The 15,000-nt window shown below is 46.6% G+C and overlaps 1 protein-coding gene across 1 annotated transcript in view; it reads left to right on the top strand.

Annotated features, from left to right (window-relative positions):
• kctd16b (potassium channel tetramerization domain containing 16b) overlaps positions 1–15,000 on the top strand; it is a 77,207-nt gene that overhangs the window by 61,786 nt on the left and 421 nt on the right. The window contains exon 2 of the mRNA XM_056411458.1: positions 14,970–15,000. This exon is cut by the window's right edge and continues 421 nt beyond it. Within this exon, the coding sequence (XP_056267433.1) occupies positions 14,970–15,000 (31 nt within the window). The remainder of the gene's footprint in view (positions 1–14,969) is intronic.

The following is a 15,000-nucleotide window of genomic DNA, read 5'->3' on the forward strand; positions in this document are numbered from 1 at the left end:
ACATCACTCCGTGTGATCTTTATGTTTTCTGAATGACCAAAAAAATGTAAATGCATGAAGCTAATGTTTCATAACTTATGGAAGAAATGCAGAAAAATTAAGACTTTAGAACATTTCTAATTTCTCCTCTAATTAAAGTAAAGTTATAAATACCGTGTTCACGCAGTAACACCGAGGGCCTGGCGGACCGTCTGAGCTGAGAGAGACCAGAGACGGGTCATTCATTTGCTTCATGATGAGCGTCTCAGAGGGCCGTCGGCATTCATACGTATTATTAATGAACGTTAAGGAGTCTTGATTAGTAATCAGTGCTATTGTACTTTTTGAGTTTCGATCAGGGCTCTGCTGGTCTGTTAGACATTAAAGATTAAGCTTCAAACGGGAACTTCAAACCATTGTGAGGGTTCTTTGCATCGCCCCCCCCCCCCCCCCCCGCCTCAACTGCTACTATTATCTTCTCCCACACACATTGAACCTCCCACCATGCTTCAGAAACATGTGAATTATACATGCAGAGCAGCTTTGTGTGTGTGCCACATACATTTGTCGATGATTGCCGTGGCTATTATGTTATTTATAGTAAAGACCGCGGGGCTGGAGGAGGGAATCAATTGATATAGAAAAAGAAGAAAAGGAGGGAAATAAATGGGCGGCTGGAAATAGAAAACTCCCGTCGTCATCGAGTCACTCTCACAAAGTGAAATGTAACACCTGCCTGTTCGGAGGAGAGGAATTATCACTCAGAGAAGCAGAGCCTCGAATCCACAGGACACGTGGGAGAGGAGGCCGGGTGAAGAAGATGAGCAGTCAGACGCTGATGATGCTGCATCGAGAGAAAGATGAGGAGAAGAAGAGAGAGAGGGAAGATGGAGGGATGAGAAACACTTCATTCTCATGATCTATGAAGCCAAACAGCCTGCTCAGAAACACTCGCCTTTTTTTGAATGTCTGAATATCCAGAATGTTTAATTTGGCAGCAGATGTCCAGAACTCGTTCCCGGGGACGGGTCAGTCGAGACCTGACCGGCCGAGAGCCCCACCCCCGAAGCCGAGAGCTCCTCCCCCGAAACCGAGAGACCCTCCCCCGAAGCCGAGAGCTCCTCCCTCGAAAGCTCGAGAGCTCCTCCCTCAAAGCCGAGAGCCCCTCCCCCAAAGCCAAGAGCTCCTCCCTCAAAGCCGAGAGCCCCTCCCCCGAAGCCGAGAGCTCCTCCCCCGAAGCCGAAAGCACCTTCCACGAAGCCGAGAGCTCCTCCCCCGAAGCCAAAAAGCCCCTCCCCCGAAGCAGAGAGCTCCTTCCCCGAAGCCGAGAGCTCCTCCCCCGAAACCGAGAGACCCTCCCCCGAAGCAGAGAGCTCCTTCCCCGAAGCCGAGAGCTCCTCCCTCGAAGCGGAAAGCTCCTCCCCCGAAGCCAAGAACTCCTGCCCCGAAGCCGAGAGCCCCTCCCCCGAAGCCGAGAGCCCCTTCCCTGAAGCCGAAAGCTCCTCCCCCGAAGCCGAGAGCTCCTCCCACGAAGACGAGAGCCCCTTCCCCGAAGCCGAGAGCTCCTCCCCCAAAGCCGAGAACTCCTCCCCCGAAGACAAGAGCCCCTCCCCGGAAGCCAAGAGCTCCTCCCCCAAAGCCGAGAGCCAGACAGCTGAGATGTGTAGCAGCTCCAGACCCGACCGGCGTCTGTCATGCTGAAGTGCCCTTGGGCAAGCACTCAGAATTACTGTCAACTGTAGTTGCTGTTATTTTTGACCTCTCTTTTAAAATATAATTAAATCTCCTCGCAGGGATGAACACATCACCACGTTTAACCCGCGATGGCATCGGGTTGTCTGTTAGGCGATGAGAGCGACTTCGGTGGAACCAGAGAGCATCAGGCTGAGCTTGAAATAGAATAATGTTCTCAGAATATGTTCCTTCTTTTCTGATTTGGAAGAACTAAGTCTTTCTCACTGTCGTCGGGTAGATTACGAACTCTTTCACATGATCACAACTTCCTTTGGGATTGTCGTGAAACCATATGAGAGTTGAGTTTCTTAATAATCACTAACATACAGAAGGTGGTTTGATCCGAGGCTTGTATGGAAAAGCGGGGAGGAGCCTAAATAGGGACCTGATTAGGGATCAGAGGCAGGTGAGTGAACAGGTGAAGGGAGTTAGACTGACGAGGGGGGCGTGAACAACAGAGAGAGGAGGGGGCGGGGCTGAGCTGTGACAGGTGCCTAAAGAAGGGTATTGTTTGGCCCAGTAGAGAAGAGAGAGAGAGGTAGTGAAGAGAGAGAGAGAAGAGAGAGAGGTAGAGAAGAAAGAGAGAGGGAGATAAGGTAGAGAGAGGTAGAGAAGAGGAGAGGAAGTGATGGATAGAATGATATTTTCTTCTGTTGTGCCGACATCATTTATCTGCAGTGAACGGCCTCCAGAGCCGAGAGGCTGCATGACATCATCAATCAGAGGGCAATCATAGAGATACAGAGAGGGCCTCCAGACAGACAGGAGGAAGAGGAGGGGAGAGGAAGAGGAGGGGGAGGGGAAGAGAGGAAGATACATCAAGACATAAATAAATAAAAGAGCAGCTTGAATGCGTCCAGGAGTTTAAGCCCAGTCAAGTGTCAGTGAACAGCATTGTGATTGAGTGTGTGTGTGATATGTTTAGTGTGTGTGTGTGTGTGATGTGTGTGATGTGTGTGTGTGATGTGTGTGTGTGTGTGTGTGGTGTGTGTGTGTGGTTATTATATTCCATTGTGAGCGCGGTGTGAGTTGTTCAGGTCTTTTTTCTGGCCACAGCTAACACAAGTTGTGAAGGTCTTTGCTGAGATCAATACATCAGAGCCCGGAGCAGCTGTGTGTGTGTGTGTGTGTGTGTGTGTGTGTGTGTGTGTGTGTGTGTGTGTGTGTGTGTGTGTGTGTGTGTGTGTGTGTGTGTGTGCGCTCTGAGTGATGCCGGCCAGAGGCACGGCCGACAGTCTGACACCTCTGATGACACGAGTGGGAACCCCACCTGACATCGGCCTCCCTCTCACTGCCCACCGGCAAACAGAAAACAGGTCCAAGGCCAATGTCACTTACACACTGAGGGATGACCACAGGCGCACACACACACACACAAATACACACACACACACAACGTAGTACAACATGTGTGATGTAGCCTAGAGAGAGGAAGCGAGGCGCCAGTGAAAAGCACAAACACACCTGCATACGGCTCACGCTTATGGTGCTTCATACGTCACATGTTACAGATGAATATGTGCCTGTACTGTGCACACACACACACACACATACACACACACATACACAAACACACACACATACACACACACACACACAACGTGTGAAGGAACCCTGAAGGAACGTGTGACCTCACTCTCACATGAAAGCACAATGTATCAGACAGTAATTAGTAAACAAGAGTGAGAGTGAACATTGATATGAGTCACATGACAACACTCGTATGATCGGAGTCTTAGAAATATAAGAAATGATCTTTTATCTGATTTGGTGTTTTCCTGTCATCTTAGTGGACTTAGTGGTTTTATTTTCTTTTGTTTTTGCCAATATTTTTGCAAATTACAAACAGATTTAAAACTATATCAATCAATTTGAAATGAAACTAGCCCTCATGTGACCTTTGGGCTCAATTTGACCCCATTCAATGTTTAAAGTCTCAAAAAAAAATATTGTCATTATTTTTTTAAATTCATATTTCATGACTTTTCCTAATTTATTGGGGACAACTGGGAAAACATAAAATTCACATGATGATATGTTTTCAATGTCCTGAACAATTTGACCCCAGGCTGTTTTTCACTGTGTAAAACATATAAGAAATATCAACTATTTAATTTATTTAAATGGCTATTTAGGGAGTCAACAAACCTCACACTTAAACTTGGGAAACAATATTAATTCTAATAATTTTCTCTAGGTTTTAATTTCTCGGGTCAAATTGACCCCCGGGGTAAAAGATTTGAAAAATAAATAAATTTGAAGGTAACAGGAGGGATAGAGAAGTGTACGGAGGGGCCGTGAGACTCGTTCTTGCTGCAGTAGCTGCTCCTCCTCCTCCTCCTCCTCCTCTTCCTCCTCCTCCTCCTCCTCAGCTCCTGTAATTAATTATTCTCCACAAAAAAGATGCTGAGGTGCAGGTGGCTGTGACTGACAGGAGGTGGGGAGCGCCTCTCCTCCAGGTCTCCTTACGGATGCTTTTTTTCACAAGATGTACAAATATGATGCCTCAGTAAATGTAAATGTTTAAAATAGCTCAAGAGCTGAAGAAGAAGAAGCCGTTCAGTCGGAGATGCTCCCCAGAGAGATGCTCCCAAGCTCTTTCTGGAGTTATTCTATCAACCTGCTTTCTATCTTCTCTGTTTATTCATCTTCCTGCTCCGTCTTTCACAGACTATCAAACTCTTTCAACATGTTTTAGATCCTGTTGTTGGAAAAGTGTTTCAATAACTACTGAACTGCACTTTGTGACACGTTGTCTGGAGGATAAGTGCAAAATAAATAAACTTTACTTATTTACTTACCTACTTACGTATACCTACTTATTTGCATACTTATTTACTTACTTACTTATCTACATACTTATTTATTTACCTAATTACCTACTTATTTACTTACTTACTTATTTACTCACTTATCTACTTACTGACTTATTTACCTACTAACTTAATTACTTATTTACTTACTTACTTATTTACTTACTTACTTATTTATTTACTCACTTATCTTCTTACTGACTTATTTACCTACTTACTGAATTACTTATTTTCCTACTTACTTACTTATTTACTTACTTACTTCCTTACTTACTGACTTATTTACCTACTTACTTACTTATTTACTTACTTATTTACCTACTTATTTACCTACTTACTTACTTATTTACCTACTTACTTACTTATTTACTCATTTATTTACTTACTTATTTACCTACCTAGTTACTTATTTACTTACTTACAATAAAGAACAAAAAAAGTTCAACCAGACAGAAAAAGCAGACCGGGAGCAGCGGTGCTGAGTGTTTACCTTGATGACATCATGACCACTCAGTGTAAATACCAACACACACACTTCATCAGCGGTGAAGCGTCTCACACGACTCAGGGTGCTCCGATGCATCAACGCTGCACACTGATTGGTCCTCGTGGGGAGCTCATTAAAGCCTCGCTCAGCAGCCGAGACAACACACTCAGCAGTGTGTGTGTGTGTGTGTGGCGTTCTCGATTTAATTATTTATAGGACGATTTGTCACAGAGCTCAAGGTTTGACATGAAGTTTAAAGCGACCAATCAGACGCCTCCCTGGTGGTCCGCGGTGTTAGCGAAGCTAATGGCGTTATGCAATACCTGTGAGTTAAAGCAGCGCGTCAAGAGCAACACACAGCTTCAATCAGGATGTCAGGCAATGTACACACACACACACACACACACACACACACACACACCATAATTGCACCAATCACAGGGTCACGTACTCTAAACTGCAACTGGATCGCAAACATCTTTTTTCTGAGGCTGATACATTTCTCATCTTGAAATCACATTGTTGTAGTGTGTGTGTGTGTGTGTGAGTGTGTGTGTGTGTGAGTGTGTGTGTGTGTGTGTGTGTGTGTGTGTGTGAGCTGTATGCTCGTGGTCGTTAAAGAGATCCAGAGCTGCTACAAAGGGTACAGTGGTCCACTTCTGTCACCGGCTCGGGAGGGTGATGTTTATTTCATTTGTGTGTGTTTGTGTGTGTGTGTGTGTGTGTTTGTGTGTGTTTGTGTGTGTGTGTGTGTGTGTGTGGGTGTGTGTTTGTGTGTGTGTGTGTGTGTGTGTGAGGACCTACATCTGCTTTCCCAATGGGAACAAAATGCCATAAATCATCACATTTCAAGGTGAAGACTTGGTTTTAGGTTTATGATTATAGACTAGTAGCACACACACACACACACACACACACATGGTTGTGTACTCAATTCAATTCAATTCAGTTTATTTGTATAGCCCAATTTCACAAATTACAAATTTGTCTCGGAGTGCTTTACAATCTGTACACATAGACATCCCTGACCTTTGACCTTTGACCTCACATCGGACCAGGAAAAACTCCCAAATAACCCTTCAGGGGGAAAAAAAGGGAAGAAACCTGGAGGAGAGCAACAGAGGAGGATCCCTCTCCAGGATGGACAGATGCAATAGATGTAATGTGTACAGAAGGACAGATTTAGAGTTAAAATACATTCAATGAATATGACAGAGTGTATGAATAGTTCATAGTAGGCATATTCCACGATGGAGACCTCCACGATCCATCAGGCAGATGGCGGTGGGGAGGAGGAGTGGGCGGAGTCTCAACAGTGGGCGGAGTCTCAACAGGATAGTGGCGTAGTCAGGAGCAGGAACTCCACGACCCAGACCTCGATGATCCATCAGGCAGATAGGATCTATGCCGTCTCATAGGGTCCGATGACCCCATGAGACGTGAAGTCAAAAGGACTCCGGGGAGAAAGCAGAGTTAGTAACGTGTGATGGAGAGATGAAAATTCATCCTTCACTAAGGAAAACCACGCCAGCAGTGATACATGTTTACAGTTAGTTTATTGTGAAATAAATGAATGAAGGGTTGATTATGTCTGGAACGAGAAGGGTCGTGAAGAGCGGGTTGGAGGGGTGCTATTGGAGACTGCTGACGTCTGGTGGTTAGAGGGAACGGCGGGGGTTGAGACTCGTGGGTGGGGGTTGTCTCTTCTGAAGCTCTGGCGGTGCAGAGTCCCCAAAAGATGGCTTAATGGAAAGCGTGCATGCCCGTTACGAGTGTTAGATAGGAGCGGGTATCGGAGAGGACAGTGAGGGAGGACCGTGGCCAAGCATCTGAGTTGAGGCAGACAAAGTTGTTGCTCTTGCAGAGTTTAGGGTTATGGATGATGTTTCGGCGTGACGGAGATGTCGGGCGTGGTCGAAGCGGTAAACTGGAGGATGCGGGAGGCCGGAAGCCAGGGAGACGATCGAATCTAATACTTGGCTGTGCAGAGAAAGCGCTAGCCTGAGCTGCGAGTGTGGCTGTGTTGGGAACTGAAGTGGGAGGCAGACTGTTGCGTGTGCAGTTGGTTCGTCTTTATGGAGCCCGCTGCTGCGTGGCTATGTGTTTGTGGGTTGAGGCTGATGCAGAGCCCCAAAAGAGTGGATGTCTCTTTCTACGACGCGACGAGATTACTATGCGTTAGATGCGTATGATGAAAACATTCCTGTTATTGGGACGGTCAGAGACTGATGACGATAAGACTACTGATAGCGCAGGGTCGGATGGTAGAATAATGGTAGTGGGGTGAGGAAGGTAGAGGCCTTTGTAGTAGCGATTCGACGGCTTGTGAAGGTAGTGGTGGATGGCAGGATCACGGTACGGGTGTGAGCAGGATCCTTGAAGACCTGTGTGGCGAACAGGCGACAGGTTCAGGCAAGGTTAGTAGGGTGCAATTATGAAAGCGATAAGGCTGAAGTGTAGGTAGCGGGTGTATTTGCGATCCATGAAACCTGTGGAGCGAGAAAGTACGAAGACAGAATCGAGCGAGGTTAGTAGTTGGTGTGCGGGTTGAGGAAGGAAGACGTTATCCTCGCCGTTCAACTGGGATAGGAAGGGAGGGGGTGCGAGGAAGGAAGAAGTTACTCGCGATTTGAGTACGACCGGGAGAGGATGACCGGTGGGGTCAGGGTTCGGATGCAACCGCAGTCCGAGGAAACCTGTGAAACGACTGAAGCAACGAGGACAGGATCAGGAGAGGTTAGGAGTGTACATTAGTTTATGCAGGTGGGATATGGGGTGCGGGTGGTGTGATGGAAGGATAGAGGGTAGAGGGTGAAGGGTTGAAAAGGATGTGGGGATTAGGGTAGAGGTAGTCGGGATTAGGGTAGGGGGATGTAGGGATTAGGGTCGGGGGATGTAGGGATTAGGGTAGGGGTAAAGGGATGAGAGGATGTGAGGATTAGGGTGGAGGGGGAAGGGATGTAGAGATTCGGGTAGGGGTGAATGGATGGGGTGGTGGTCGAGGCATGATGGTAGAAGAGCCGCGATGGCTGTCCGGTCGGGAGTCGGAGGCTGGTGCGTATGAGTTGGTCTTCCTGCACGAGGAACCGAAAGTGAGTCAGTGGTCAGGTTTTGACCCCTTGGACGGAAGGCTCGGATGTTATGTCGACGCTATTTTTGAATAGATTGCAGCGGTGCTGGACCGTTCGTGTATGCCTCGGAATGGCTCCGGCGTGCTGAACGTTGGAACATTTGGAGCGAGAGGGGCCCGAGCAGTGGGCGGCCATGTCTGACCGGCTGCAGGAGCAGCGACAACGCCAAGCGCCTTGCGGTCTCCGACGAGAAACAACTCTATTTCGGGCGCTCCTCTGGCTGTGCTGACTCGGCCCCCCTTACCTCCAGAGAGTGAGGGGTGCGAGGAAGGAGGAAGGAGGAAGTTACTCGCGATTTTGAGTACGACTGGGAGAGGATGACCAGTGGGATCAGGGTTCTGATGTAACCGCGGTACGAGAAAACGAGGAAGCAACGAGGACAGAAAGAGGGTCGAGGGGGAAGGGATGTAGGGATTAGGGTCGGGGTGAAGGGATCGAGACATTAAGAGACGGGGTCGAAGGATGGAGGAGATGTAGGGTAAGGGGTGGTGGTCGAGGCATGAAGGTAGAGGAGCCGCGATGGCTGTCCGGTCGGGAGTCGGAGGCTGGTGCGTATGAGTTGGTCTTCCTGCACGAGGAACCGAAAGTGAGTCACTGGTCAAGTTTTGAAGCTGTGTCTGAATAGATTGCGACGGTACTGGACCGTTCGTGTATGCCTCGGAATGGCTCCGGCGTGCTGAACGTTGGAACATTTGGAGCGAGAGGGGCCCGAGCAGTGGGCGGTCATGTCTGACCGGCTGCAGGAGCAACGACGCAAAGCGCCTTGCGGTCTCCGACGAGAAACGACTCTATTTCGGGAGCTCCTCTGGTGTCTCCACCGATGGCTGTGCTGACCTCGGCCCCCGTACCTCCAGAGAGTGAGGGGGGAATGCAGCGGGGGGGGGGGGGGGGAAATCGAGGTGGCCGAAGCCTCCCCGGACCTATCCGCCATGGTCCTTGCGATCAGCGCGAACTTCACTACGACGACCTCCTCTGGTGGCGGCGGCAGCTGCAGCGTCTCAAGCCTGGTTCGGGAGCGGACGGGAGCAGCGGCGTCGGCGGAGCGTTCAGGGAGCTGTTCGAGGCCTGTCGTAACGGAGACATATCCAGAGTAAAGAGTCTCGTCAATTCGGTGAACGTAAACGCGAAAGACATGGCTGGAAGTAAGATATACTTTTTTCCTGAGGAGGACGGTCCGCTGGCAAGTTGCTGCTGCGCTTCCTCCGCTGTTGGACTTGTTTTTATGTTCTGTTTGAATTTTGTTTCGATCTGCTTTTGTCTTTTATTCTGTATTATTGTATTGTAAGGTGACCTTGGGTGACTTAAAAGGCGCCTCCAAATGAAATGTGATATTATTATTATTAATGGTTGCGAGGGCTGCGTCAGCATTGGTGGTGACGGGATCAGTGTGGATGTGTTGGCGGTGAAGTTTGGCCAAGAAATTGCGAGGTGAAATGTCTCTGGTACAGAGGCAGCTTGAAATGGGGTGGGATACGACCTGGTGAGAATGGCTGGGTTTCTCCGCCCTGATGCGTCGTGACGTCATCGCAGCTGCGACTGACGCGGCGGAGGGATACCCGGAAGTGCTCCGCTGGAGATCGAGAGTTGGCTTTGCCGGTCCGTAAACGTATTGGAAAAGTTTTGTTTTTTCCTTAGACTGATGATTTTGGGTTCGATGGTTGCGGTCTTCGGTTGGGGGACTGTGCGCTCGCAGAGAGGATTTGTAGATGCCGATGGAATGGTGAGATGAGGTGGTGGGGCGTGGCGGGCGCCGGTCGGAGCTCCGCGGAGCTCCGCGGGATGAAGAGTGGCGCTGGATCGTGGATGGCAAGCAGCCGATGATGCTGGCGACGGGCGTGGTAAGTGAAGGAGGAGATTACGAGGCTTCAGAACGCAGCTGCTCGTCCGTGTCGGGTTAAGGAGGACCGTTTGTTTCAGGACAGTAGTTTAGGATTGTGCTAGTCCGATGCGCGACGTGTCTCTACCTGTGGAAGGAAGGGTTGCATGCAGGGTATTATGGTTATCATTACGTACATGTTGTGGATGAGGGAGGGGAGGGGAAGGCGGAAGGAAGCATGTGCAGGGGTTAATAGTGAAGTAGTGACGTCCTTGGCGTTGCTGTCGTTGCGACGCCGGGAACCCGGAAGTGCCGTGGTGTTCCGCCGGCGGTCCGTCAGGCGTTGATATAGTCTGGTTTTCCTGTCAGGTTTGTTTACATGGAATGTTGCGCTGGGCGAGTGCGTCTTTCGGCTTACATACTGTCCACCCGGGGGGTGGGAAGTAAAGCGCTCGGCGGAGCGTCGGCATGGAGGTCAATCACGGCCCGCGTTCGAGCGGCTGGAAGAGCGCCGTATGTCGGCGCTGAAACGAAGCCTCTTCTAGCGAAAGAGAAAGGGGGTCGAGGGGAAGGGATGTGGGGATGAGGGATGTAGGGATGGGGTCGAGGGGGACGGGATGACGGTCGAGGTGTAAGAAGTAAGGGAGGTAGAGGGGTTAGCTGGGTGAGAGAGAGGGAGAAGGTCGGCGGGTTACCGGTGTCCCGGTAGCTGGTGGGAATGTCGCCGCTGAGACGAAGAGGGCGTGAATAGGTGTGACGTGTTTAAGTACCGTCGGCTCGAATGATTGGCTGAATGAGGGGCGTGGTCTCCCCTCCCGAACTATGTTCTGTAAAACCTCATTTAAGGAGAGAAAAGAGGAGAGAGGTACTCAGTGCATCCTAAACGTCCCCCGGCAGCTATAAGCCTATAGCAGCATATCAAGGGGCTGGACCAGGTGAACCTGATTCAGCCCTAACTATAAGCTCTGTCAAAGAGGAAGGTCTTCAGTCGACTCTTAAACGAGGTGACTGTGTCTGCCTCCCGGACTGAAGGTGAAGCTGGTTCCATAGAAGAGGAGATTGATGTTTCCTCAATGTGTGTCCTCCTGCAGTATAACAGTGTGTGAAGGTGTCACAGGCGTCCCAGACGTATGTGTTATATGATTATATTCATATTCTCATAAACAGTTACAGCGTGTGGTAACTGTTCCCCGACGGACTCGGAGGAGCTCGCTCTGGGATGAATTGATTTCTGCTCCTCTATCGACCAATCAAATGAGTCGCCGCGGACAGGAAGTCAGCGCAGGGCGACATTTATTACAAGTGTCATTATTTATGGTCTAGTTTGAGCTCGTCGTGAAACACTCAGCGGCACGAAGCGATGAGCGCAGGACGCATCGGCAGTGGAGGCCTGCACCTCTGTGTGAGGGGGCGGGGCTTATCATCAGAATGGAGGGCTGTTTGCGTGTGTGTGTGTGTGTGTGTGTGTGTGTGTTTCTCCGTCCTCCGTAAACAGAGTGCAGTCCATCAGCAACAGATACCTCTTCAATTATTCAGGAGGTTAGCATGAAAGATAAATGTCTCCTTCCTGTGGTTGAGAGACACACACACACACACACACACACATGCTCACACACACACTCACACACACACACGCTCACACACACACTCACACACACAGTGTTGCTGCTCCGCTTCCAGTAAGTTGTTGTGCCTATCGACTCGTTTGACTCACTGGAAGTCCAGCCAGGTGGAACCAGGGCCGTTTGTAGGATTCAAAGAAAGGGGGGGCTAAGCCCCGAGGGGGGGCTACGCCATTTTATACTTTAATACGCCGTTTTATACAACATTTAATACACCATTTAATACGCCATTTAATACAACATTTTGTACAACATTTTGTACGACATTTTGTACGACATTTTATATGACATTGTGTACGACATTTCATACGCCATTTTATACAACATTTTGTACAACATTTTATACGACATTTTATACGGCATATTTCTATTGCTGTGTACACGACAATTATAACATGTCGTTGAGACGACATGTTATAATACAACAAATATCCTTTAATTGCTGTTGAAACTGTCATCTCAACATCTCTTAACCAATATATATCAATATTTGAATGTACAGTATGTTCAATTCAATATGTAGTATCGGTCGAGTATTAGTTTTTGTATCCACAAAATCTCAATTATTATAATATTTGACGTTTTTTTTCTCCGCCATTATTGCTGCAATATATCTCTGAGCAGTTCAAAGCTTTGCAGAGTTCATAAAAACACGTTTTATTGAGTTGAAATGTCCACGAGAGCTTTCCTGTCAGTACATGTATTAGGTTGAGCTCTTCGTGGATCCATCCGTTCTCTGAAGCTCCTCTCCAGGTCCAGGAGCAGCAGGAGCAGCAGGTGGAAGTCGTGAGACAGAAGCCGACCTTCCTCCAGCGCTTCTTGCTTTGTCTTTCTTTGCTCGTCTGGATAATTTGTCTCTCTTTGTTTCGCCGTCTCGTTTCTCTCTCCGTGACGATCGGCCTAAAGAAAGCAAGAAAGAGTTATTTTTGAATATCTGGCAGCCATATTTGGAATTGGTACAACAAATGGTACCACAGGACTGTAAAGACGTGAAGCTCTGATTTATGCACTGTGTGTCATTGCAGTATCTCTGTGCTGTGTCATTATCCGAGGCACACATTTTTTGTTTTTCTTTCTCTCTCTCTTTTGGTGGTGGGAATTAATCATTTACATTTTATTTATTTATTTTATTAATTTTCAATTTTCAATTTTTATTTATTTTATTAAATTTTTTGTATATTCTTTTTACATTGTTTTACTTTAAAAATGTTTTTTAATTTTAATTGTTTTATTTTATATATTTTTTATTATTATATATTCATTTTATTTATTTTCAATTTTTATTTATTTAATTTAATTTTTTGTATATTCTTTTTACATTTTTTACTTTAAAAATGTTTTTTAATTTTAATTGTTTTATTTTATATATTTTTTATTATTATATATTCATTTTATTTATTTTCAATTTTCAATTTTTATTTATTTAATTTAATTTTTTGTATATTCTTTTTACATTTTTTACTTTAAAAATGTTTTTTAATTTAAATTGTAAAATTATATATTTTTATTATTATTATATATTTATTTATTTTATTTATTTTATTTATTTTATTTATTTTATTTTATTTATTCATTTTATTTATTTATTTATTTATTTATTCATTTATTTTATTTATTTATATTCTTTTATTTATTTTATTTATTTATTTTATTTTATTTATTTTATTTATTTTATTTATTTTATTTATTTTATTTATTTTATTTATTTTATTTATTTTATTTATTTTATTTATTTTATATTCTCCTGTATTTTTATTTTCTTCTTCTTCCTAACTTGCTGTGTAATGTTTAATGTATGATGCTCTACATCAGGGGTCCCCAAACTTTTTCCTAAGAGGGCCACATAACGTTTGCCTTGTCTGCTGGAGGGCCAGCCGGGGTGGGGGGGGGGGGGGGGGCTGAGCGATGCGCGCGCCACTCGCTGTGAGTGCTGCGCGTGCAGACAGCATTTAACGTGAGCTCTGATCGCTCTTTTAATGAAGTATCGATACTAAAAATATGCTAAATCACATCGTTTTTAACGTACGGGTACTTTGTTAGTATCGCTACACCGTGCAGCGTGACAGCAGCAGATGTAGCGGACTAACATTCAAGCTAACCTAACTTCCCAAACGCTGTGGACATCTGAACGCTGATTGGCCGAGACGCGACACGTCCCATCAAAGATGTTCTGTTGCGATGAGCAACACTCCACATTTTCTCCGCGTCTCACTGCAATCTCAACGGCAGCGGGCCAGGTGAACAAAATAATAAATCGAAACCAGGTCGGGCGATCTTTTTATTTTTTCGAAAATGTCTTTCTTCACCAGTGGCTGTGATGCACTGCTCACTTATACAATCGTAATCGCCGAAATGGATATGAACGGTGGCTTGAAGATCTCCAGCAATATGTTTGTGAATGTGTGACGAATCTGGTGAGCGAGACAGAGCCCCGCTGCAGATGTGAAGAGAACACAACGCACGCGCAGGGAAACCAGTAGGTTTGAAAACCAGTAGGGGTGTAACACCGGCAACCAACACGGGTGCGTAACATAAAGATGTCACCATACAGGTTTGGTTGAGGCAACAGTGAAACTCAATGGCTCTGGGTTAGATGTCTCAATGCATAAAAGAGGCGTGTCCGTCAGTTTTATTTTTTCTTACCAAGCTATACTGATTTGCAGGCAGTCTTGCGGGCCGTAGTTAAACTCAAACGGGCCGTATTCGGCCCGCGGGCCGCTAGTTGAATAGGCCTGATGTAGAGCATGTAGAGCATGTAGAGTCTACATGCACATGCTCTACATGCTCTGCTCTTGCGGGTTCATACACATGTTGACCAATAGATTTCCAGGACTTGAAATCAAATTTCCCAAACCAAAAGTGTGTATAATTGAAAATAGTTTGATTAAAAGAATACTGTAGCAGCTCCATGGCCACTACCCGTGGGTTTCCCCCCCCAGCACCAAGGATCAGCCCGGAACCACGAGGTTTGGTTGAAAGCCATCATTTATTTGTCAGCAAACAACTCAGAAGCAGACCGCAAAACCTGCGCCTCTGCTCACTCTCCCTTCCCTCCAGCTCTGCTGCCCTTTTATACAGGCAGCATCGGCTGCTGACTGATTGCCAATCAGTCAGAGCAGCTGACTGATTGTCAACCAGCCAGCAGCCGAGGCCAGATTGGGGACAGTTGCCACAAATACATATTTACATCAAGTTTTTTCTTTTAATCAAAATGCGTAAATGAACATGTGAATATAAAAAATGTCCATGACTTTTCCAAAACTTTTGGAAATTAAATGGTTTTCCACGACCGTACGAAACCTGAAAAATAAAAATAAAAGACAGAAAGAAAGACAGAAAACGGGCGTGACCTCTAACGTGACCCTCCTCTCTGGTTCCCTCCTCCAGGCGGCGCGTCGCGTTGGTCCTCCCCGGCGTG

The sequence above is a fragment of the Pseudoliparis swirei genome, chromosome 3, assembly GCF_029220125.1.
Source record: "Pseudoliparis swirei isolate HS2019 ecotype Mariana Trench chromosome 3, NWPU_hadal_v1, whole genome shotgun sequence".
In the NCBI taxonomy this organism is placed as follows: domain Eukaryota; kingdom Metazoa; phylum Chordata; class Actinopteri; order Perciformes; family Liparidae; genus Pseudoliparis; species Pseudoliparis swirei.